General features: G+C 33.4%; 1 protein-coding gene across 2 annotated transcripts in view; it reads left to right on the top strand.

Moving 5' to 3' along the window:
- Nucleotides 1–7915: 7915 nt before the first annotated feature.
- LOC134259069 (ubiquitin-like modifier-activating enzyme ATG7) overlaps nt 7916–23627 on the top strand; it is a 38931-nt gene continuing 23219 nt past the window's right edge. Inside the window, exons 1-19 of one of the 2 annotated variants that reach the window (XM_062741672.1) lie at nt 7916–8087; nt 8464–8518; nt 8699–8816; nt 9439–9516; nt 9857–9973; nt 10437–10577; nt 11095–11183; nt 11918–12042; nt 12405–12495; nt 12618–12762; nt 13330–13488; nt 13801–13852; nt 14031–14167; nt 14464–14628; nt 14993–15108; nt 15212–15296; nt 15532–15612; nt 15942–16061; nt 16398–16605. In XM_062741672.1, coding sequence (XP_062597656.1) covers nt 7925–8087; nt 8464–8518; nt 8699–8816; nt 9439–9516; nt 9857–9973; nt 10437–10577; nt 11095–11183; nt 11918–12042; nt 12405–12495; nt 12618–12762; nt 13330–13488; nt 13801–13852; nt 14031–14167; nt 14464–14628; nt 14993–15108; nt 15212–15296; nt 15532–15612; nt 15942–16061; nt 16398–16448 — 2088 coding nt within the window. In that variant the 5' untranslated portion in view covers nt 7916–7924 and the 3' untranslated portion in view covers nt 16449–16605. Of the gene's footprint in view, nt 8088–8463; nt 8519–8698; nt 8817–9438; nt 9517–9856; nt 9974–10436; nt 10578–11094; nt 11184–11917; nt 12043–12404; nt 12496–12617; nt 12763–13329; nt 13489–13800; nt 13853–14030; nt 14168–14463; nt 14629–14992; nt 15109–15211; nt 15297–15531; nt 15613–15941; nt 16062–16397; nt 16606–23627 lie in introns of those variants that run through there. The other variant, XR_009990270.1, reaches the window with a different exon arrangement.

The raw sequence follows: 23627 nt of genomic DNA on the forward strand, positions 1-23627 counted from the left end.
TTGGACTGCAAATATCTGTAGCGGATGGTTCAGTTCTGCAGTACAAAGGTTACATTGAGTGTACAATCAAGATACTCGATATTGAACTATTTGTTCCAATCGTGATAGTACCAGATACAGAATTCAACAGACACTGTCCTGTTATTGTTGGAACAAATATTTTGAGAATCTGTAGAGATTATTACTCGCATATGTCCTGTCAGTTACCTGATGCATGGCAATTGGCTATTGACAGTACACAGTGCAAGTCATATTGTGTCAAAACAACTAGTAAGAAAAACATAACTATAGAACCATATCAGTCGCTTGTTGTCAATGGAATAGCAAGAGGTGTAGACAGAAATATTTCTACTTTAGTGACTGAGAATTCTCATAGTAATGACAGTTATGCAGTGTGTCCGAGAGTTGTCACTTTGTCACAGAATATTGTCAAACCCAAAGTCAAAGTCAAGGTGTGCAATATTTCTGCTAAACCTATTACACTGAGACCCAATTCAATACTTTGTTCTCTACAGGAAGCAAAAGTTATTGAAAGTGTATCTACCCTAAAGGGGAATAACTCTCAGTCAGATAAGGTGAATCCTATAGAGTTGGGTGTGAAAGTAGATAGGACTTCATTATCAGAACCACAGTTTAAAACTGTGAACCAATTACTGACAAGGTATAGTCATGTTTTCTCCAGAGGTCCATTGGATCTAGGGAAGACAGACTTGGTCAAGCATAGTATCAAACTTGAAGATAAGACTCCATTTAAGTTACCTTACAGGAGAATACCTCCTGGTATGTATGATGAAGTGAGACAGCATATCAAAGAAATGCTAGAGGCAGGTGTGATAAGAGAATCCCACAGTAACTATAGTTCTAATGTTGTCTTAGTTAGAAAAACAGACGGTTCTCTTCGCTTTTGTATCGATATGCGTGTTTTGAATTCAAAGACTCGTAAAGACAGTTACATGCTACCACGCTTTGACGATGTCATTGATACACTGAGTGGTGCCAAGTACTTCAGTAAATTAGACTTGCGGTCAGGATACTGGCAGGTGGAGATAGAGGAACAGGACAAACACAAAACAGCTTTCTCAGTAGGTAACTTTGGATTTTACGAATGTAATAGAATGTGTTTTGGCTTGACAAATGCTCCAGCAACGTTTCAAAGACTTATGGAGAAATGCATGGGTGAAATTCATCTCAAAGAGTGTTTGATTTTTCTTGACGATATTTTGATTTTTTCCAAAACTTTCGAGGAACATTGTAAACGTTTAGAAAGAGTGTTTCAGAGATTAGAAGAACATGGCTTAAAACTTAAACCTTCAAAATGTGAATTTTTCAAACAGTCTGTTACATATCTAGGTCATATTATTTCAGAGTCAGGAATTTCCACGGACCCAGAAAAAGTTGCTGCTGTTGCGGAATGGCCAACACCTACCAATGTTAAGGAACTGAGACAGTTTTTAGGGTTCATTGGCTACTACCGGCGATTTGTGAAGAACTTTGCCAGTATCATTGCTCCATTAAACAACTTGTTGAAAGGCCATGAGACCAAAACTAGTAAGAAGCAGAAGGCACTCAGTAAACCAAACTCCAAGAAGAAACCAGTACCATGGATTTGGACAGAAACGGAGGAAAAGGCTTTCCGGGACATCAAGGAAAAATTGACAACACCACCTATCTTAGGGTATGCAGAATACAACAAGCCTTTTATACTACATACGGATGCCAGTTCCAAAGGCCTGGGAGCAATCCTGTATCAAGTGCAAGGAGGTCAAAAGAGGGTGATTGCGTACGCAAGCAGAGGACTGAGACCCAGTGAGAAGAACTACGCAGCACACAAGCTCGAGTTCTTGGCGCTTAAGTGGGCGGTATGTGATAAGCTACATGACTACCTGTACGGGAATCAGTTTGAGGTAATCACGGACAACAATCCGCTAACTTACATATTCACCAAGGCCAAGCTTGATGCAACAAGCCAGAGATGGGTAGCCAGTCTTACTAATTATAACTTCCAGATTTCATACAGAAGTGGAAACTTAAATGCAGATGCTGATGGTCTATCCAGGAAACCAGTGGTTTTTAAGGACACGGTTAAGGCTCTTTGTAATGCTGCTTCAGTACAGATACCATGTTGCCAGAGTGTTTCCAAGGAAGATGCCCCTCAAGCCGCGGATGAGGAGATTTTCCCCAGCGACACACTCAGCAGTCATGACTGGATAGAAGAACAGTCCAGAGATCAAGCCATCAACAGAGTTCTACAGATCCTGAAAAGCGATTTCCGACCCAGGGGAGGAAATATACGGAAAGAATCTCCAGATGTTCAGAGGTACATGAGAATTTTGAAGAAGCTGCAAGTGGTAGATGGAGTTCTTTGTAAAACCGCTTTCCAGGATGGTAAGAGATCTTATCAGTTAGTAGTCCCAGAGAGTTTTCGATCAGTTGCATTACAGGGAATACATGATGATGTCGGACACCCAGGAAAAGATAAAACCCTTTGGTTAGCCAGACAGAGATTTTATTGGCCAGGCATGGAGAACGACATCACTAGGAAGATAGAGACCTGTAATAGATGCATATGTAGTAAAACACCTGTGAGACCTGCAGCAGAACTTATACCGATTGTGACGACAAGACCCATGGAGTTAGTTTGCATAGATTTTCTGAGTTTAGAACAATCCAAAGGAGGCTTCGAGAGTATTTTAGTCATAACGGATCACTTTACCAGATTCGCTCAAGCCATTCCATGTAAAAATCAAACTGCTCATACTACAGCTAAAGCTTTATTTGATAACTTCTTTCTACATTACAGCTTTCCTGAGAAATTACACAGCGACCAGGGACGTAACTTTGAGTCGAAAGTAATCCAAGAACTCTGCAAACTCCTAGGAATAAAGAAAACAAGGACTACACCGTACCACCCGATGGGAAATGGCTCAGCTGAGCGATTCAACCAAACACTCATCAAGATGCTCTCAACACTCAACGAGAGGCAGAAGTCAGACTGGAAATCCCATGTTGCTCCACTCGTTCAAGCCTACAATGCGACCAGAAATGATGCAACGGGATACACTCCACACTACCTGATGTTCGGTTGGCATCCTAAGCTTCCCATAGATGTATTCTTTGGTATGGACTTGGAACACGAGAAAGGAGATCACCATGGTTATGTTGAGAAACTTAAGGACAGGATGGTGTCAGCATATAGACATGCCTCTCAAGAAGCTAGGAGAATATCTGACAAGAACAAGAATAAGTATGACCAGAGAGTGAGGTTCTGTAAGCTGGAGATTGGAGACAGAGTCCTTGTGCGGAAAGTAGGATTAAAGGGAAAGAATAAACTAGCAGACAGATGGGATTCAGAAGTTTATGTTATCACAGAAATTCCCAATCCCGAGATCCCTGTTTTCAGAGTGAAGAGTACATCAGGACGAGCCACAAAGACACTGCACAGAAATATGCTGCTACCATTTAACCAGATACCAGCATGTGACATTGATGAACCTGTTGTTTATAGGACACCTGTGACAAGGAGGAACAAGAAGCCTAAGAATTCTGATGAACTTACGGAGTCCGATTCTGAGAGTTCGGATGATGAAGTAACAATTGAAGTGAAATCAAGGATACCCAGAAATAGAGATGAGTTCAGCAAAGAATCATCAGATCAACACAGTGTATCAAGATCTAAAGTTTCTAGTGTATCAGATGGTACTAATCAAAATATTTCTTCATTTCAGAATTCAAGTCCTTCCTTTCAGAGTGTGAGTTCTCCCAGACAGTCAGGTTACACCAGTGAGTCAGACAGCAGTAGTACCAGAGCTTCTGTGAGCGGTCCACATAGTCAGTTTATTTCAGACCAATCACAGTCGCCTTTACCGATTTTGCCGAGACGGTCGACCAGAATGAAAAAATTCCCAGATCGGTATGGGGAATGGATAATGTAAACGGTTTTTTATGATATTGCTTTATGCCGAGAACCGATTTTTATGCTGAAAACTGCTTTTATGCCGAAATGTTTTTATGATGCAGTTTACCCGGGATTTTAATGAATTAAAATAAAAATTTAAAAAAAAAAAAAATTATTATAATAATGACCATATTCATTATTCCCCTAATCCTTAAACTCATTGTATATAATAATTTGTGTCTAGTGTTTATGGGATTAGCTCTTAAAAGTTGTAAAACTTTAATGAGGTGTATTGAGGTACGTGTAAATAGTTTCATGACTTGTGTGTCATATGGAGTATGGAGGAATTCATTGGTCAGGTATTCCTACATTGATTGGTACATTTGTATATTATGTGTCTTGTTGATGTTTGAAGTTTGATGGTCATTGATGAGGTTTTAATTTAATTACTTGATTTCATGGTGGTGAGTTGTATCAAGTAAATTGGTTTTTATTTATATTTCATGGTTACTATTATTGTACATACCCATGGCAAAGTGGAAGGCAGTTATTAAGCAGTTTCTTAGCCTTAACAGTTTGAATATTTAAGCAGTCCTAGAGCAGTTACTTAACCTTCCCCAGATTGCTAATGGATGAACAAACCTTTTGCAATCTATAAGCAGTTTTCTTAGCCTTACCAGTTTCTTAGCAGTTCATAGGCAGTTTCTTAGCAGTTCATAGGCAGTTACTTTAGCAGTTCACAGGCAGTTGCTTAAGCAGTTTTTGCTAACTGCTTGTGGACTTCCAGTATACTGCTTATCTAGTTCCTTTTACCACATAAATATTAATGAGTCATGAAGGTGTTTTCTGGTATCAAACTTAAAATACTTAGCAATAATAGATCAATTGTTACATTTTAATTTATTGTATTTTGTACAATTGTATAACTACACAATCAAGCAATCAGAAATTGCTATGATGAATGTTTAAAAATTTGTAAACACTGTTTTATGCATCTGTAATTTTACATGTATCTTATTTACATAAACAACCATGCAGTTATACTCACTGACTTTTTAGAAAACTTATAATATCCCAGGGCATATAATACTCAACAATATTCATCACTGAAGGTAAATTAAAATGTCAAAATTAAGTAACAGCAATGTCCACTTCATCCTACATTAAGTCCTGGTTATACAGCAGTCCTATTGCACTGAAGGCCGGTATATTGCTGGGTTTTTCTATCCTTATATAAACCACAAAAATATTTCAATTGGCACTCTTTTGGTATCAATCATAATTGCTCAGGTTTATAGATCATCCATTGATCTCAGCTACTTGTTTTTCTTGAAAGAGACACAAAAGTTTGTGTATGCAAACTAGCTAGTCTTGTCCCACTCCTCTTCTAAAAGTCTGTAAATGGAAAGGAATTAATTATGAAACAATTACTGTAAACCAACTTTTATTCGCGGCGACTTTATTTCGCGATTTACCAGGGGAAACCTAGTTTGCGACGATTAATTTTCGCGATCAAGCCGATTTTGGATCTGTTATTAGTGTACACAGAGACTTTAAAGACCGATTCACGGCGAGAAATATTCGCGATGACAAGGCTCTCGCGAACTTCGCGAAAATTTCTCGCACGCGAATAAAAGTTGGTTTACAGTAAATTGTAATTAATACAGGGTATGCCATATTCAAACAAAATTAGAACAGAACATGTATTCAATTTATCTCTTTATTAAAGGCCACATATATATTGTATAACTTACCAATTGTTAAATGACTACATCATTTTTTCAATAAATCTAAAGCTTATGGCCAGCAGGCTCCCTCTTCCTTTGTCCAACAATACAAATTGGCACCCAGAATTCAATTTTGGCGGTCAGTTGTAGGTTCCTGTTGTTCATATTTCTTGGAACATTGAGCCCAACGTTAAATTTCTCTTGAACCCAATCAAATTATACAAGGAAACTGCTTATATACTGCTTACAAAACTGTTTAGGAAAGCTGTCTTGTCCTCAAGCATATGCAGCTAAGATATAACTGCTAGGGAAACTGATTACTGCATAAAAACTGCTAAGGAAAACTGTTTACTCCCAAGTCCCTAGCAGTTACTGGGGAGCAGTAAAAACCAAACTGCATGAAACTGTTTGAAAACTGCTAAAAATTTGTAAAACTGCTAAAGAACTGTCTAATAACTGCCTATATAGGCAGTTCACTTTTCCATGGGTACTTCTTTGGAAATGTCAGGAGCCATTTCAACGAAGAGGGGGAGTATGTAACCAGGGTTATGTATTATTTAATGCCTTTAATTACTATACTAGCGCTGCGTATATGTGAGAATGTGGTGTGAAAAACTTTGTGTGAATGAGGTTGTTGTTATTTTTAGACACTAGACGGACAGTCACATGACTTTATCCTATTCACCAAATTCCCGCTTTCACGCACTAACATCGGGCACTCTGAGCCTAGCCGTTGAATTGGTTAGATGTGTACTCTACTCTATAGTCAATAACAGATAGTAATATTTGTAATTCCTGTGTGTGTCCCGGTAAGAATCTATTCTAAAGTAAAGTCTATTATGTTTTAATTATCTGTCTAAATGTCTGTCTATGTGTCGTCTATATGTTGTGTGTAATTGTAATATTTCAGGTTTTTGACGTCTTATTTCAACATTAATAAATATAATATTGAACCTGAACCAGATTGTTAGTTCTGATGTTTTACCACTGGCTACAATACAAACAAACTTTTGTCAAAGAATTTGAAAATAACAACTTGGGTCATGTTTGAATGAGCAAAATTAATAACTTTCACCGCGAATTTTTAAAATTTTTTATTTAAATTTGCACAAAAATGGAATATGAAGTAAAAAAAAAATTGTATCTATAGATTAATAAGGATGGTTTCAGAAGGGCAGACATTTGAACATCACAGAAGGTTTACAATTTCTTTATATTCTAGATATTTATTATATACATCATTTGCAATGAAATTATATCAAAAAATATATACTAATTAACATGAAGGTATCACAAATATTATAGGATTAAACGTTCTTTTTGAAAAATTTATCGAAGTGTAAACTCTTGACATTTTACTCACAAACTAAATAAAAGTGCGAAGCACTTTTATGTTAAGTTTGTGAGTAAAATGTCAAGAGTTTACACTTCGATAAATTTTTCAAAAAGAACGTTTAATTCTTATAATTCCAATATCGACTTTTTAAAAATATTTAAATTATTTCTCTTTGAGGCCTCCATACAATCCGTTATTTCTGGACGGCGTAGGAATACATTTTACCGTAAAGGAACGTAATCGAGATGAATTTCGATAGAGTTCAACTTAAATTGTCAAAACAATCGATAAATAAACTTATAACAACTAATCGAATGTTGTTTAAGTCAACAAATATCGTAATTACGAGTTTACTTCAGAATAGTTCGTCTTTGACCATGGCCATGTTGACATAAACAACAACTCTCATAGCGAAAGTAGCAGACCGACGACGCCTTCAATTTGCACTTGTTTATTCAAATATTGAGGAACAATATAGAAAGTAAATATGAATTTGATGCTAATAGGGCAAGAGTTTGAGGTACGTTTCTTTTCCCTGTCAAAACGATACAGACTGAGCTTATTTTCTACGTATGAACGTTGAGACAGCGATTTTTAAAATTCACACTCGTGATCGGACAGTGACAGAAACATTTTCACGGCGTCCATCAGTTAGGCAGTTTAGTATGTTGCCAGTTTTGTTTAAGCCCTAATTAAATTTAAAGTTTCTTGTATTCATTATTTAGCCAGAACAGACCCAGAAATAACTGCTTTCATTGTTTATACGATAACCTAGTAGTGTCATCAAGAAAGTAGTTCTGATTGAAAGAATTTATCGATGTGTAAAAATTTTCTGGAACGTGTTCTCGTCCAATCAAAACACAGGAAATCAATAGATAAAATAAAGATTGGAATTATTCACAAATAAATCCGAAACAGCAGATGAATGAGTTGTTTAAGTTTCAATGCTATCACGTGATACACAAAATGTCGGCGCCCACAGCTGACGCGAAATGTCAAAAGCAACTTCAATTCGTGTCATTTAATAGTTTCCTAGACTCGGGATTTTGGCACAAACTCTCGGAAAATAAACTTAATGTTTATGGCTTGGACGAGAGTGAGAGGGCGATCAACGGATTTTACTTTAATGGTAAATAGAGACTTAATGTTTTGGGATTCAGGATGGTTTGAAGATTTGAATAGTATATCAGTGTATATAGCGAATTTTATTTTTAATAGTTAATCATGAATTCCTGCAAAATAAGTTGGTTGCAGATGGGGATATGGGCAACAGTTTTTGTAGGTTTTTTTCATGAAGGGGTGAGGGTGTCACCGAAGAGGGGAGAGGATTTACTAAATACTATCCATTTTTCTTGGCAGATTCTGGAAAGGGGATTGAATATGCCATTTCAAATTTTCATTTAGACCTAATGTTTTTGAAAAATGATACTTAATGTTATAATTGGATGTCAAGGAAAACATTCTGAGCAGAGAGAAGGTATGATGTTTTCACTATTGTTTTTCAGGGGACCCCGTTGGAATGCCATGCCGGATGAACGTAGAATTTACTGCATTTGACATGTAAGATTTTTACCCTGTAATATCTAATACTTATACAGTTATAGACTAATAACAAAATGAAGTGTCTTCATTAAAATTTTCAAACAGAATTTGAAATTATGGTCACACATGCATGTATATGTTTGGTGATTTTATTTTCAATTTGTCCATTCATTTTAGTTTCTGTAACATTTTTTTCAGAGATGCAAAGACACCCCACAGATGTTTCCCAATGCATGGATTATTACAAAATACAAACACAATTGACAAATTCAAAGAATGTGATAAAAAACAGATGATAAATGAGGCGGGCAAAAAGGTATCCATCGTCGGAAACCCAGGTGATCTTACAACTTACATATTATCATATATGCTAATTTGTTGTGAAAGATGAAAAATTTTGAAAAATACGTTTATTACTTTGCATGGTAAATATTTTGACGCTGGTGAAAACGAATTATTTAAAACAATGAAAATCAATTCGTACAGGTCACTGACATTAATACAGATATTATGAAGGAACCTCTTTCAAACTGCAAAATGTACGGGTGAATGGATTTATCAGCTGTGTTGACTACGGAATGAGCTGTTTTTGGCAAAATTTAATGAACTTTCGTTGTTACGCACGGTTATAATCAAATAATGCATATTTAATTTATAGCCCACGGGTGATAAGTAAAAAAATTTCCGACGATGAAAGGTATCTAACAACTTACATCTTATATTAATACATGAAGTGTTGAAAGATGAAAAAGTTGGTACAGGTTTACATCATTTACTTAATATCTTGATTTATATTGGTTTATATTCATATTCTTTGGATAGTCATTAAGTAACTCATAAATTACTCAGATAACTTTTATTGAAATGAATGCAATGTTTATTAAAATAGCAGTATCGTTTTACTTTAAACTTCTTCTTCTTTCATGTTTTCCTTACAGCTCTGGGAAGCAGTGGTCAGCGGTGAAGCATTAGAGACTCCAGATCTCCTGTCCAGGTTTATCCTTCTCACCTTCGCTGTATGATCTGCTCTTATTTATCTGTAGCTTGCTTATCACAAAGTTTTATTTTGTATGAAAAAGAAAGCTTTAAAAACATACCCAAAAATTAAAAAAAAGAAGTTCAACACAATTTGTACATAATTTCAATGATTGGAATTTTTTGTTCATTCTTTGAAGGAAAACAGAGAGATTATTTTTATAGTGATAAATTGCAAAATGCCATCTTATAACTTGAATGCATGTAGCATAAACTACAGAATATACATGTATTGATGCCAAAATCACGAGAATGCCGGGTATACTAGTATGTTTTAACCATATCAATGGGCACATACATGTACTATTAATGTTTCCCCAGGATTTAAAGAAGTACCATTACTACTACTGGTTCTGCTTCCCCTGCCTTTGTCCCCCAACAGAAGTGACCCTGAACCAGGAACCAGGCAAACTTACACAGAAATTTACTCAGGAACAAGTAGGAGCATATATAAGGAGTGATTTTAAGTTTTCAAGTGTAAATTATTGGTGTGGAAATCACACAGACTTGTCAGTTAGGCATGTTTCATGAAGCCTGCTAGCGCTTCTCGAAAAATATGCCTATGTGCGAGTCTGTGGGATTTACAAACCAAAAATTCACACAAAACTTAAAAACATTTCTTATACATTGTATTTACATTTTCCATGTCTAAAAGCGTTAAAAATATACTCAATGTTTGATTTTATCGCTGCCCTATATCGTTATATTTTTACTAACGTCTGGCGTCATGCATGTATGGAAATACATGTATTTTTTTCCAGTGTTTATGTTTGATTCATTGAACCCTTTACATATATTTAATATGCATTTAAAATTTAGACTCATTAAGTTTTGCTTTATAACGATATGGTATCAGCAGAGGTATATATCGATTAATGCCTGAATTTATTTGTTTAAACAGATTGCAAACTTTTTACATTCTTATGATGAATACCAAAGTAGACAACAAACTTATCAGGGATACTTCATTGCTGTTCATTCCAAGGGAGAATTCATTGTAGATGACATGAAAAATCTAAACAAATATGGAAATACACAAGAGGTATTTGCATGCTCAAAGAATTAACTTTTCATATACAGCTGTATATCTTATTTTATTTCTACATAATATCCCAAATTTAAAAAAAAATTTTTTTATTTGTGATCTTTACAAGTATATGAAAAGTGAATAATTGAGTTTTCTTCAACTGTGTTTTGTGTTGAATATAAAGTTTGTGTTTCTAGCGAGCAGTATAAGCATTTTATCAAATAAAATACCATGTTTCATATGGCTGTAGACTTCTTTAATATTTTATAAACATTTTCATCAATGATTGATTCACCGCTGTTTATTTTTTCCATCCCCTTTTGTTTATATTTTATTTTATTTTAAGCATCACTTATATTTGTATTAATCTGAGCAAGATTATTTTGGTTCATGGATTTTATAAACTGTAAATTTTAGAAGTATATTTTTTTTGCATATTTTATGTGCTTTGGTGAGAGATGTGGCCCATGGGCCTCTTGTTTCAGCTATACTGTTTTGTTTATGTACTTTATTTCTCCTTTATATTGTACAGGTATACTTTGGGGTATGTGACCCCAGCACCATTGAGAATTATCCTGGCTGGCCTCTCAGGAATCTTCTAGTCCTCATAGCATATCACTGGTAAGTCATGGCTGAGTATATACCCTTACAATGAAAAAGGGGTAAGATATGTGCAGAGAGACTTGTTTTATTCAGAACTTGATTGGAGAAGGAAAACTACATGTACAAGATATCAAAATGTTTGAGCAGTGTTTGAAACTCACTGGAAAATTAGATAGGCATGTAGGACTGACTGCAAGTGAAATTTGTCAACCCTGCCAAAAATTATTAGCCAGAGAAAAAAAAATGTCTTATGAATTTATTGTTAGTGATAATTTTTATGAAGCCAGATCATCATAACTTCAGTTCCGAATCTAAAGGTCTCTGGCTAATGAATTCTACCTGTATGCTTGTTGCACTTCCAGCCAGGCTTCAATACATGCAAGTCTATTTGCTCTCAGCAAAATTGTGTATCTCTGGCAGTCAAGCCCATGGTTATTTCAAACACTCAATTGAGATATTGAGATTAAAACTTTTACCTAGCTTTGTCATATTTGATATACATGTATAGATTATTAAAATACTGAAGTCCAGTCGTAAATTATGAAGAAGAAACCATAAGAGCAAGGGTTTTAAATTTACTCTCTGATAAGAATTTCACAATTCTTTCCCCCAAAATTATCACAACAATTTGAAATATGTTTGTAAACAATTCATATACAGGTCTACATGTGTACAGGTATAATTTTTTTGTCAGGAGTAATTATGTCTGAAATATTTGGTAATCCTCATACATTTATTTATCTCATTTACAGGAAAGGTGATTTACAGAATGTGAATATACTCTGTGTTAGAGATAGGAGTCGAGATGGATCTCGAGATATCTCATCACACAGCCTCGTACTGTCTCTTAGTGTTCCTGATATGAAGGTCATCACAGGTAAAGTACTCTTCATCTTATACCTGCGATTTGTCAGTTAAAAATCAATTTGTGATGATTAATTTCTGCCACTGAGGAAACATTCTCTACAAATGCATAGGAAAATGAATGGTTCACAGTAATTAATATTTGTGAATTGAAGTAGATAGCAGAACTCACGGATATTTCTCACATGTGAATAAAAGTTGGTTTACAGTATCATGTCGGAGTAGTGAAATGTTTTACACAAGAGCATATACATGTAAATGTAAATGCTGTGTTGAATTTTTTTCATAATAAAAGGAAAGTAAGTTGAATAATATTTTGGACATTTATATTCTCGACTTGTTTTTGTTGCACAATGTGTGTCTGATTTTTTGTAGAATGTCCAAAATGTGTTGGTTGGGAGAAAAATGAAAAACAGAAACTAGCTCCAAGATTTGTAAACTTAAGTGCCAGCATGGATCCCACTAGGTAAAATAAGCACCATGATTTAATGTAGTACTAACTAGGCCATATTAACAAATCTATATACATTTAGATGTAAATGCATGGAGAAAAGAAGGGGAGTAACTCTTCCTCATGATTTCTAACAGACTGGCTGCATCAGCGGTTGACCTTAATTTGAAGTTGATGAGATGGAGGTTATTACCAGAACTCGACCTTGACCTTGTGTCAAAGACAAAATGTCTGCTGCTAGGTGCAGGAACTCTAGGGTGCAATGTGGCAAGGTGCTTACTGGCAAGTATCAATCAAATTACATTGTAATGTTGTAGTCAAATACAAACATTTGTCTTTAGAAGAGTGACTCCTTTTAAAAAATATTTTACAAGTTTTGACATATAATTGCTCTTGACTGATTATTTTTGGAATATGTTATGCCAAATATGACTTAATGGCAATGATCCAAGATGATTTTGACAAAATCATAGTAAATGTGATGACATGCAGATATATGAAACTATTGTATCGCAGTGTACCAAGAAGATTACTGTTGAAAAACAAAATTTTTAAGTTTGTGTGGGCTTTTTAGATGCTGGAGAGCAACTCAAATGACTTGTATTTGGCATTTGCAATATTTCTTGTTTGTCATAGGGAGTGACTGAAAAATTATGATACTCATATGTAACAATAGTAAGGCCAGCCAATCTCGGATCTCAATATACAGCCTATGAATATCTTGTTTCAATATATGAAGGGCTTTACATGAAAATGAGTGTAACAATTCATTTCCATTTCAAATTGTTTTGAATGCTTCAAAATCAACAATTTCAATATATTTACTCAGCATTTTCTTTTACTATGCAGGGTTGGGGAGTAAGAACCATAACTCTGGTTGATAATGGTAGGATCTCCTACTCTAACCCGGTACGCCAGTCCTTGTTTGTGTTTGACGACTGTCTCAAGGGAGGAAAGCCTAAGGCTGAGGCCGCCGCCGAGGCACTGAAGAGAATATTCCCGGGAGTGGTGAGTGTGAAGATCGTAAAGTTCTATAAAGTCATTTAGTGTTAGACGTAAGACAAATTAAAAGCATCAATTGTAATATATTTTACCCCAAAATGCAGTGCTTTAAATTTCTAAAGAAATACTGCAGCTATGATATTGGAGAATTAATTGATTTTTTAAAGCTCTTTAAAAACTTTCTATAAATGTTAAAAATATATATACACATCATGCAGCTATCCTGTGCTAAATAAGTTATGTCATAGTACTTTATATGAAATCTTTTCAAATGACCTTTCTCTTGAAGTACATGTATATGTGTACCTTTAATTACAGGATGCTAAGGGATTAAGTCTCTCCATACCAATGCCAGGACATGCAGTTCCAGGTAATTTACTGATCTGTCAGAATTAATATAATAAACCATTTGATTCAATTCTCTCCTGCATGGTAAACTAGTATTTTTGTCATGCTATCCTTTTGTGCTTTAATTTGCATATTCTAGCACAGAAAAGAAGCTAATAAAGGCTAATATAATTTTGTGTATTTATTTCTTGTTAATACAGACAGTGCAATAGAAGGTGTTCAGAAAGATGTACAGACATTGCAGGATTTAGTGAATACCCATGATGCAATATTTTTATTACTAGACACAAGAGAAAGTAGATGGCTTCCAACTTTAATGGCAGCCGAAAAGCAAAAGGTTCGTTCATTTGTTAAAAAATTAAAATAATTTAATATTAAATAAAGTAAAGTATAAATAAAATATGATAAATAGAGACATAGAAGAGACCAGCAATAACAAGTCCTTAAACTTTAATTCTCAACATTCATAAATTTTGCATCAAAAATCTGATTTTAATGTAATGGATAAAAATCTTGGAAACAATATGTACCCAGATACTTTCTTTTCTATATAAAGGTTATAAACATGGCACTGGGTTGTCAAAAGAGTTATGTCCAGCTAAAACGTCTTCTTATATAACCTCTTCATTTCAGATTGTGATTTGTTCTGCGCTCGGGTTTGACACATACCTAGTGATGCGGCATGGTGTCAAGTCAGACACTGAGGGTGGAGAACCAGTTTCTCTGTCGTCTTATAACTCCATACCAGGGGACCAGCTAGGCTGCTATTTCTGTAACGATGTGGTAGCTCCAGGAAATGTAAGATTCTTTCTTGAAATTTTTCATTTAACATACTGTGTTGGTCATATAGAATGTAAAAATCTAATAAATAACATGTTAATGACCTAACTGTACTCTTTTTGTCTACATCTTGTGAAAATGACACTGTTTTCATGGTAACATGTTACACAGCTTAATTACCTTGCTTTCAATCTCAGTGGAATTCTTGTAAAACCCATGTCATGCAAAATTCTTGTGAAATGGATTAGAAAAAAATTAAATAATCACATTAATTTTGAACTTCATGCGGAAGAATTTAGGGAAAGATGCACTTATGCTCTTGTCATATGTGTAAAGGGAAAAGTTTTATGTAATAATGATTTGACAAAATATTTTTTTGTAGTCATTAAAAGATCGCACACTGGACCAGCAGTGTACAGTATCTAGACCAGGGATTTCCTACATGGCTTCAGCTCTGGCAGTAGAACTTCTGGTGTCTGTTCTTCAGCATCCACAAAAGTGTGTATGATGCATGTGAAGATCTTTTAAATATATAATTCAAGAAATATAAACCTTTTGAAAACCAGAGTTTTATAATAATTTGATGTTAATTCTTCTATAGAGGATATGCCCCTGCAGACACCAGTGCTAATGATGATCACCTGAGTAAGGACTTTGTCAGCGCCCTTGGACTGGTGCCACACCAGGTATCATATATTGTCTTTAAAGCACACAAGCATTAATGGAAGATATAATGACAATTTTCCAGGCCCTTTAGAAAAAAATACACATTTTTTAAGATTATTATTGAAAAGAAGTGTTGTGTGAAGGGTATAAAGCAAAGTTGTAATTTTTAAGATGAACTTGTACATGTATCACTGGCATCACAAAGTTTTGACCCTATTAATCCTGTGGAATATTTAAAGATGTGTTTTGTTTCAGATTCGCTGTTTTGTATCCAGGTTTCAGCAAGTCCTCCCAGCTTGCAAAGCCTTTGATAAATGTACCGCATGTTCTACTACTGTGAGTACTGCAGCAGCAGCATTTAATCATCTTCATTCTTTCATGAATATTATTAACTTCTTTGAATTCTGAATGACTCTTCTACTTTGAACCATTGAAATTTTAGAAGTTAATGGTTGCACAGAAAAAATTGAAAGATTTAAGAATAAACCACTTGTATGATTATTGATTATTGTTGTTTTATGCCACATGTGCCTTTTTAATCATTTTGTTCACTTATAAGCTGTGAAGCTCTTTGCAGACATCATTTTTATGTGTATCAATGTGCATGTATGTATCATATATTATGAAACAATTTTAAGTTTGTAGAAAATGAAATATTTGTTTAGGTGATACAACAATACAGGAAGGATGGATTTGAATTCTTGAGGAGGGCGTTTAATGATCCTTCATATTTAGAGGATTTGACAGGGCTTACACAGATGCACCAGGAAACATTGGATGCTGAGGTAAATAAAAGAAAACGATTAAAATATAACAATAAGGAGACAACAATTTTCACTGTGGGAAATTCTGACTATTCAGTTAACAGGACTATGTCACCAAAGTCACTGTTGCTATTAGTTTTTTATGTCTGCCATGTATCAGTCCTAAACTTTTATAAATTTCAGCTTCTTCATTTGTACCATTGAACCAGTTTTGGCATATACCAAATATTCAATCAAATATCTTTTATATCCATTGACATTATAGTGTTGCTGAAACTCCGATTTGAGTTCACATATATCCCAGATAGATTAAAAAAATATATTTAGAAACTTAATTTGCTTATTTTAATTTTGAAGGTGTGGGGATTCAGTGATGATGAAGAATGTAGCAGCATGGAACTCTCTTAATGTGGACCATGTTTGTTAGATAAAGACTATCTGAAATGTATATTTTTCAATAATTTATTATAGATGGACATTTATCATTATTTTTTTTATTTATTTCTTAATATTTACATTCTTTTTTTTAATTACTGTGATGTATGATCTTTCATAATGTTGTTATGTAAAAAGAGTACCAAACACTCATTAATAAATGATGAAAACTTAAATGCTTATTTTCATGAAGAATCAAATAATTACTTTTATAGTCAAACTTCGTTATCTGGAACCTGATGGGGCTGAGAAAAAATTTTGAGATATCCAATGATTTTAGATATAGAGGGTAAAATATTTAAAGAATACGTGGTTGGGACTTCCCTATCACTTCAACATATCCATGGTATTCGAGATATTGGAGTTTGAAATACTGAAGTTCAGCTGTATTTGGCTTTACTTAAATCTTTCATCCAAAATCGGGATACTTTTATACTTCATCGTAGAATATTCAGGCTTTGGAACCATAAAACTAAGATTAGCTCACTTTTGAACCCAGTCTGTCTTTTCCACTTTATATTCCTTTGGAAAAGTGAAACTTGGATCAAAAGTGAGTTTTCTATTATTTTTTTTTTTTTTTTGGTCTCCAGGCCTGGAGTATTAATCTTACAGTGAGAAAATTCTCATCATTTTCTTGTATATTTGATTAATCAAGGAATTATTTAAAGGAAATTCAGGATGAAATGTCTAGAAAATATACAAGTAATACTACATGTAATCAAAAGTAATAACTTTTCATTGCAAGGTATACATATTGTTTCTCATGATTGAACAATTGTCATTGGAAATGTAGAATCATATTAAAGTATTAAAATTAATTTTGCAAACTGAATTTTAATAATATGTCCTGAGTAGTGAAGTTCATGTGTATTGTACTTGTTGGATCAGGACCTAGCATGGGGATTACTTGATTTCTGGATGGCTTAAAGAAAAATCGATGTTTTACGTCAAAGGTCAAGAAATTCATACATTGCAAAAAATGGTTTCTTAATGATAATCTTGTGTATTGATATTTTCCCTTGAACTAATTCAAAGAAAACATAACTCTCAATAATGTAAAAGATTACAACTTTGATTTTAAGGTAAAACGACCTAGCATCTTGCATAAATGGTGTCCTGTTGAAAACTTGAGTTCTTGATGAAACTTAAGTTTGCAATTGAATAAATATATTAAAATACCTCTCGTCATTGTGATCTTAAGTAAGCCCCTTCTGATATAAAGTCAAAGAACGTGTTCAGAAATTCATATTTAGATTAGTTTTCAGATGATATTTTTTTTATACAAAGCTTTTGCAATTAATTGTACTGTCATAAGCTTCGTTGTTGAATTTAAAATGAATGATTGAATTTCAAATGCCAAGAAATGTGGAACTAATGACTGAATAGATTTTACAAAGTAATAGATTTTAGAGTCGTCAAAGAAAACATATAGAATTTAGGAAATGCGAATTAAAACACTAAACACTTACTAATATGCATTTTCCAATTCAAATTTAATCAACAACCACATTTTAGAAATAAAAATCATAGGTATCCAGGCTTTTGATAAAATTGCACAATTTTTATAAAAATAAGGTGCCAGTACTTTAATTAAACTTTTTACTTCGATCATTTTACTATGCTTAATGTATAAAGATTTTCCTTTCATTGCAAAACACCATATATAATAACATCTTAATAAACATTGATACCTATGTTTACAAGTAAATTAATCTTAATATCTTTAAATTTGAAATTTTAAAATACTTTTAAGGGGTAAAATTTTTGACTTTTTATAAAACATTTCTGAGAACCTCGAAATACATTGAGAGATGTAAAAGGAACATTGTTGATTGAAAAGAATTAATTTCCAAGCTTCAATTTGAGCTTTTTTATTTGAATATAGATTAAAGAGTTATCCGTCCTGGGTATAGCTGAGGATAGAAGTGCCTTAAATATCCTGTAAAACAAGGACATTTTAATAAAAATTGAAAACTGGTATATAATCCAAATGTCAGTTCTAATTACATCGTTATAGTTTCAAACACCATCACAAAAACATAGTTAAGCAAATGAAAGCCGGAAGAAAAAGAATAAAAAAAGTTCTGTTGTATGCATTCCTATAGCTAAAAGCTGTATTTGTTTTCAAATATCAATTTAACAAATAATTATTTACTATTGTAATATATTTCTAGGAAATCTAAATCTAAGGGGAAAATATTTAAATATCAAAATAGTTTCCTCCTATATAAATGTTTAGGGTACATGGTGAAGATACCGGTATTCAACAAATTCTTCTGAAAAATGGCTTAATTATTTTGTACCCCTGTCTATTTGCAGTTTAATTTCTGTCTAAAGTATGTTTACTTTTACAATTAATAATGCCAAATGGGGATGCATTGTTTGTGTTGTTTTTTCCTCATGATTATCGCTTTATTGTGTTAAGTTATTAGAACTGTTTTGAAGTCCATAACATCTACGCACGGTCAATTTTAAAACAAGGTAAGCTATCGACAAACAAGTTAATAAAACAAGGATATCAATAGTCTCGTTTAAAGTCATCATTTCGCAAGTTCTATGGTCTGGATACAATCACCTTGTTAGCAAGTGCAATCTATCATAAAGTTGAATGCTGATTGACGTTTTTATGCTCATTATTTGGCCATTATTTACACGCACCATTGTTTCTGATTTTTTTTCCGCTTAATCTTTTCAGATAGAGTTCCTTGGGTTTTCTTTTTTTTTGAAAATCCACAAATGATTTAAGCCACCTCTATAATGTACTGTATAGAACAGTACGTTTGAAGTTTCTCCTCAACAGCAGATATTTTCATTTATATACTATTTTTCAACTATATCACCATTAAAATCCTCTATCAATTAATTTTAGCTAAATTATAAAAGAAGGCCTCTTGGTTTCAATCATAATTTAGACCTTTACATGGCACTGTAGTCTCAACACAAATGCCCACTGTGACCAGGAGCCTCGGTTGCTTAAGGCTTCATCTAAAGGATTCGCAACTTTCACTTCAAAATGCAGAGCGCTTTGCGAAGGAACGGTTGCCACATATTTTTTTAGCTCTACTGGACAGACACCAGAAGAGCTTATGCGATAGTAAGGTTTCCGTCGTCGGTCCGTCCGTCTGTATGTCATGTCTGTCCGCCTTTCTCTAAACACTTTTTCAAAATGCTAAGTATGCTCCTACAGTTTTCATCTGAATTCAATATAACTTGACTCAAAAGTGGATTGCACTAAGATACATAATCTAGTGCATCGGTTTTTGATTTCGATGAACGGTGTTGGCATGGTTATTAAAAATAGACATTTCTGTAAAATTCCTTAAAAACGCTACTCATCCTACAGTGTTGATCTGATTTCAATATAACTTGGCACACAAGTAGACTGCACTAAGATACATAATTCTATTATTTGCTTCCTGTTGCAAAGTTTAAAATCCAAGTGCTACTTTTCCTTTCTTATACGTACAGACCAGTAGAGCTACAGTCTAACCAGAGACTTGTGGTTTTTATATGGCTTAGGTCAGTCGCGGTTTTGACTTGAACCCATGACTTTCCGATCATGAAGAGAATGCTCTACCTACTGAGCTACAGTGACGGTTGTTTGTGTTAGACAATCCGTAGTTTTGGAAATCAGATCTTCTAACATTCAGTCAGAATCCTCATTGGTACTAATTATATTAGCATACCTTTGTATATTCATTTAAAGCATAGGTCAATAAAAACTGATCCTTGAGAAAAAGGAGCACTTGCCTTTAACTCGAATTAAGATATATCGACGACATATTTTCATTGAACAATACACATTCATTCATACGTCGATTCAATATACCCTAAATTGTGACTTTTTTTAAATAAAAGATACCAAAGAGTCTGCCACAACTACAATATAGATTTATGATAAACGTAATGATTTCAACCTTTCAATACTATTTGTCAACCTCTCTTACTTATGTACTTAGCAATAATAACTTAGCACCTACGTTTGGAATTTTTAGTTGGTACCCATGGGAATTCCAATAAATTGTTGGAAGACCCTTTTCACAAAAAATCTTACGACTAAGAAAAAAAAATCCTATTCTCTAGCAATTATCTATGCCATAGATGCACAAAAATATTACGTTTCTATTTCATAAGATAAGAATTGCAAATAGTATTTCAGAAAAAAATGAATATCTTAATCAAACAAAAATTAAAGAGGTGTTAAACTTTTATCTTAGTCGTTAGAACTTTTCTGAAAAATGCCACTGGTCTCCAAACAGCGCATATATATTGTAAATCAGAAACTCAAGAATCTTTTAAAATGAAATTTTATTTTATAGTTAAAATTGAGTGATTTGGTTGAGCTTTGTTTCCGCTTGGCTAGTGAGGGATGATTGATTAATTTGAACTCAGCCTCTGTTATTTTAGGCTTTAAGAGAAAACAAGTTGTAATATTTTACAAATTTATTTTAGAGAAACCACAACTCTAATAACAATAAAATAATTAATTTTACAAAACATTCTGAAAAAGAAACAATTTATTAATAACATTTCATTTTTTAAACATATTACAGGCTAGTTGCGTTTACTTTAAAATAATATATAATATGATTAACATATAGATGGTTGAATATACATCTACGTACATGTACCTTAAAAGGAAACAAGTTGTAATATTTTACAAATTTATTTTAGAGAGACCGCAACTGAGGTTGTCAGGGCATGTTCGGCCATTATATACCCCAGGACCAGTTTCTAATGACAATTTCACAACTTGTTAACTTTTTTCAATACCCATGTGACATGACCGTATGTGATCATCGTGTGATCAGTGTTTACGTAATGATAATTAAGAATTAACCTTAGCCAAATCTAGAATTCGTATTTAATAAATTCAATTTAAGATTTGTTCAAAGTCAATAAGTTAAAACAAAATCAACATTGTTATCCCCCGAGAACACTGACCACTTACATAAAATATTTGATCTATTGATAGTGATTGATCATTGTTGATTTTATTACTCAATATACGAACCGAATACACAGTTTGTAAATAAGGAAAAGGTAAAAAAAAAAAAAAAACTGACAACATCTTTACATTACCAAAAAGTTACATAACATCTGACCTTGCACTAGATATGTATGAGTAAAACATTGAATAGATATTGAATTAGTACACCAATTTACATAAAAAATGGAAAATAAAACAAAAATCATATACCGTATAAGTAGAATTTTTAGCGAGGATTTAATTTTGGCATTATTAGTGAGGGTGCCGAGATCGCTAAAATTGAATATCACTAAAAATTTATTGCACTTTATTTCTGATAACTTCTTTAACGTGCATCTTAAAATCGCTAAAAAAAACATCTCGTTAAAAATAAATTACCATTTTTTCAGGACAAATCGCTAAATTTGCGTCTCGTAAAATTTCCCCTTATACGGTATTATTTATACAGCGGACTTGTGTATACAATCAGAATGCTTTTTTAACAAAGTTGACAGATGACAAGATAAGTAATTTTTTTTATTACAAAAGCAGCTGTCAATACATAGATATAGTATAGAATCTTGTATATAGTTTTGATTATAGAATATAGTATAGAATCTGATAACGGAAAAATCGTGTGCTAATGTTGACATTCCACTTCCATGTGATTCAAATGTACCCGCCTATATGCCAGTACCTTAATTTCGAAAGTGGTCCAGTTCCTATTACTGGATAATACTTTTTTAAAGTTCTTTTCCGCGACGTTTTCTAAATCATAAGAATATTTATGACAAAAACTTCAAGGCATAAATTTCATATAAATATGCATGAAAATAATTAAAGATTAACTAAGCAATACATAGCTCTTCAATATTGTAAATGGATGATTGAAGAGGTTCCAAGTTGACATACCAAAATGCATTCTTTAGAAACTCTCAGTTAAGTCAAGTATTAAACATAAGAAACTAATCTGGAATGTAATTTTTTTTACAGCCAATGTTCATGGAACCACTAGTGTCCTGATTAGATGAGATTTTGAGTACAAAATATATAAAATATAATACTTGCATATCCTGTTCTAAAGTAGTACGTAAAAGATTTTGAAATAAAAGCATTGTTATTAATATACCGGTATGACAAATTTTGTTTACTGTACAAGTATAATCAAATATACAACACGAAAGTGTATGTTTATTTTATATTTCTAAATCCTTTGTCTCTGAATAAAAGCAAATCTCTGATGTCTCTGAAGTAAGCGACTCGATTGCGTGCATTTCTGTTATCATCACGGTGATTTCCGATAACGTTGCGTTCATTTGGATTTGTGCTTCTTTTGGGAACAAGTCGATCAGATCTTTTAAAACCTTTAAAAGTTCTTTCAGAGGAAACATTAGTGGCCCCCATGCATAAGCATTGCATGTCTCTAATTTCATTATATTCATTGCACCAGAAACACTGTTAACTGATAGACATACTCTCCTTATCTTAAACAGTAAGTCGGCAATGTTATTGATTTGTTCTTTTACCTGTTCCATTTCATTGGCAATTTTGTTTTTCTTTTCTCTGGCTTTATTCAATTTCTGAATGGAATCCGTTCGCTCTTTTCGTAGATTGTCAATCTCGTCTTTCTTTTGTATGATGCTTTTATTGCAATTTTCTTTTTCCGACTTTTGAAAATCAAGTTGTTCAGATAGCATGGATATTACTGCTTCGAATAAAACGATTGCTGGACCAGCAACTGGAGTCCTCAAGATGTGAGATAGTACATTAACAACTGCCTCATATACGGTTGTGCCTAAAGAGGCTTCTTTCTGTAAATGTAGTTCAGCTATATTTCTTTCTATATCGCCAATACTAATATCAATGCTCAGTTTTTTTGTCTCTATTTCCTCAATTTCTTTATCAAGTTGGGATATTTCCAATTCAATTGTTTCTAGACTTTGCTTTGTTTTCGAAAGTTCCTCATTAGAAATGCTCAATTTGAGTGTAAGGTCTTCTAACTTATTACTTGCTTCAAAATTGCTTGCTTCGACATAGCATTTAACATAATCGAAGGAATTGTTCATTTCCCGACAACTTCCAGCTATGTTTATTTCACAATATTCCGGAAAGTCTTCTGTAGGCAGTGTTTTTGATTGATTAATATTTTCTAACATTTTACGTAAACAGTTTAAACTGATTCC

This window comes from Saccostrea cucullata, unplaced genomic scaffold, assembly GCF_032062105.1.
Source record: "Saccostrea cucullata isolate Sc308-1 unplaced genomic scaffold, CSIRO_AGI_Scuc_v1 ctg810, whole genome shotgun sequence".
NCBI lineage: Eukaryota > Metazoa > Mollusca > Bivalvia > Ostreida > Ostreidae > Saccostrea > Saccostrea cuccullata.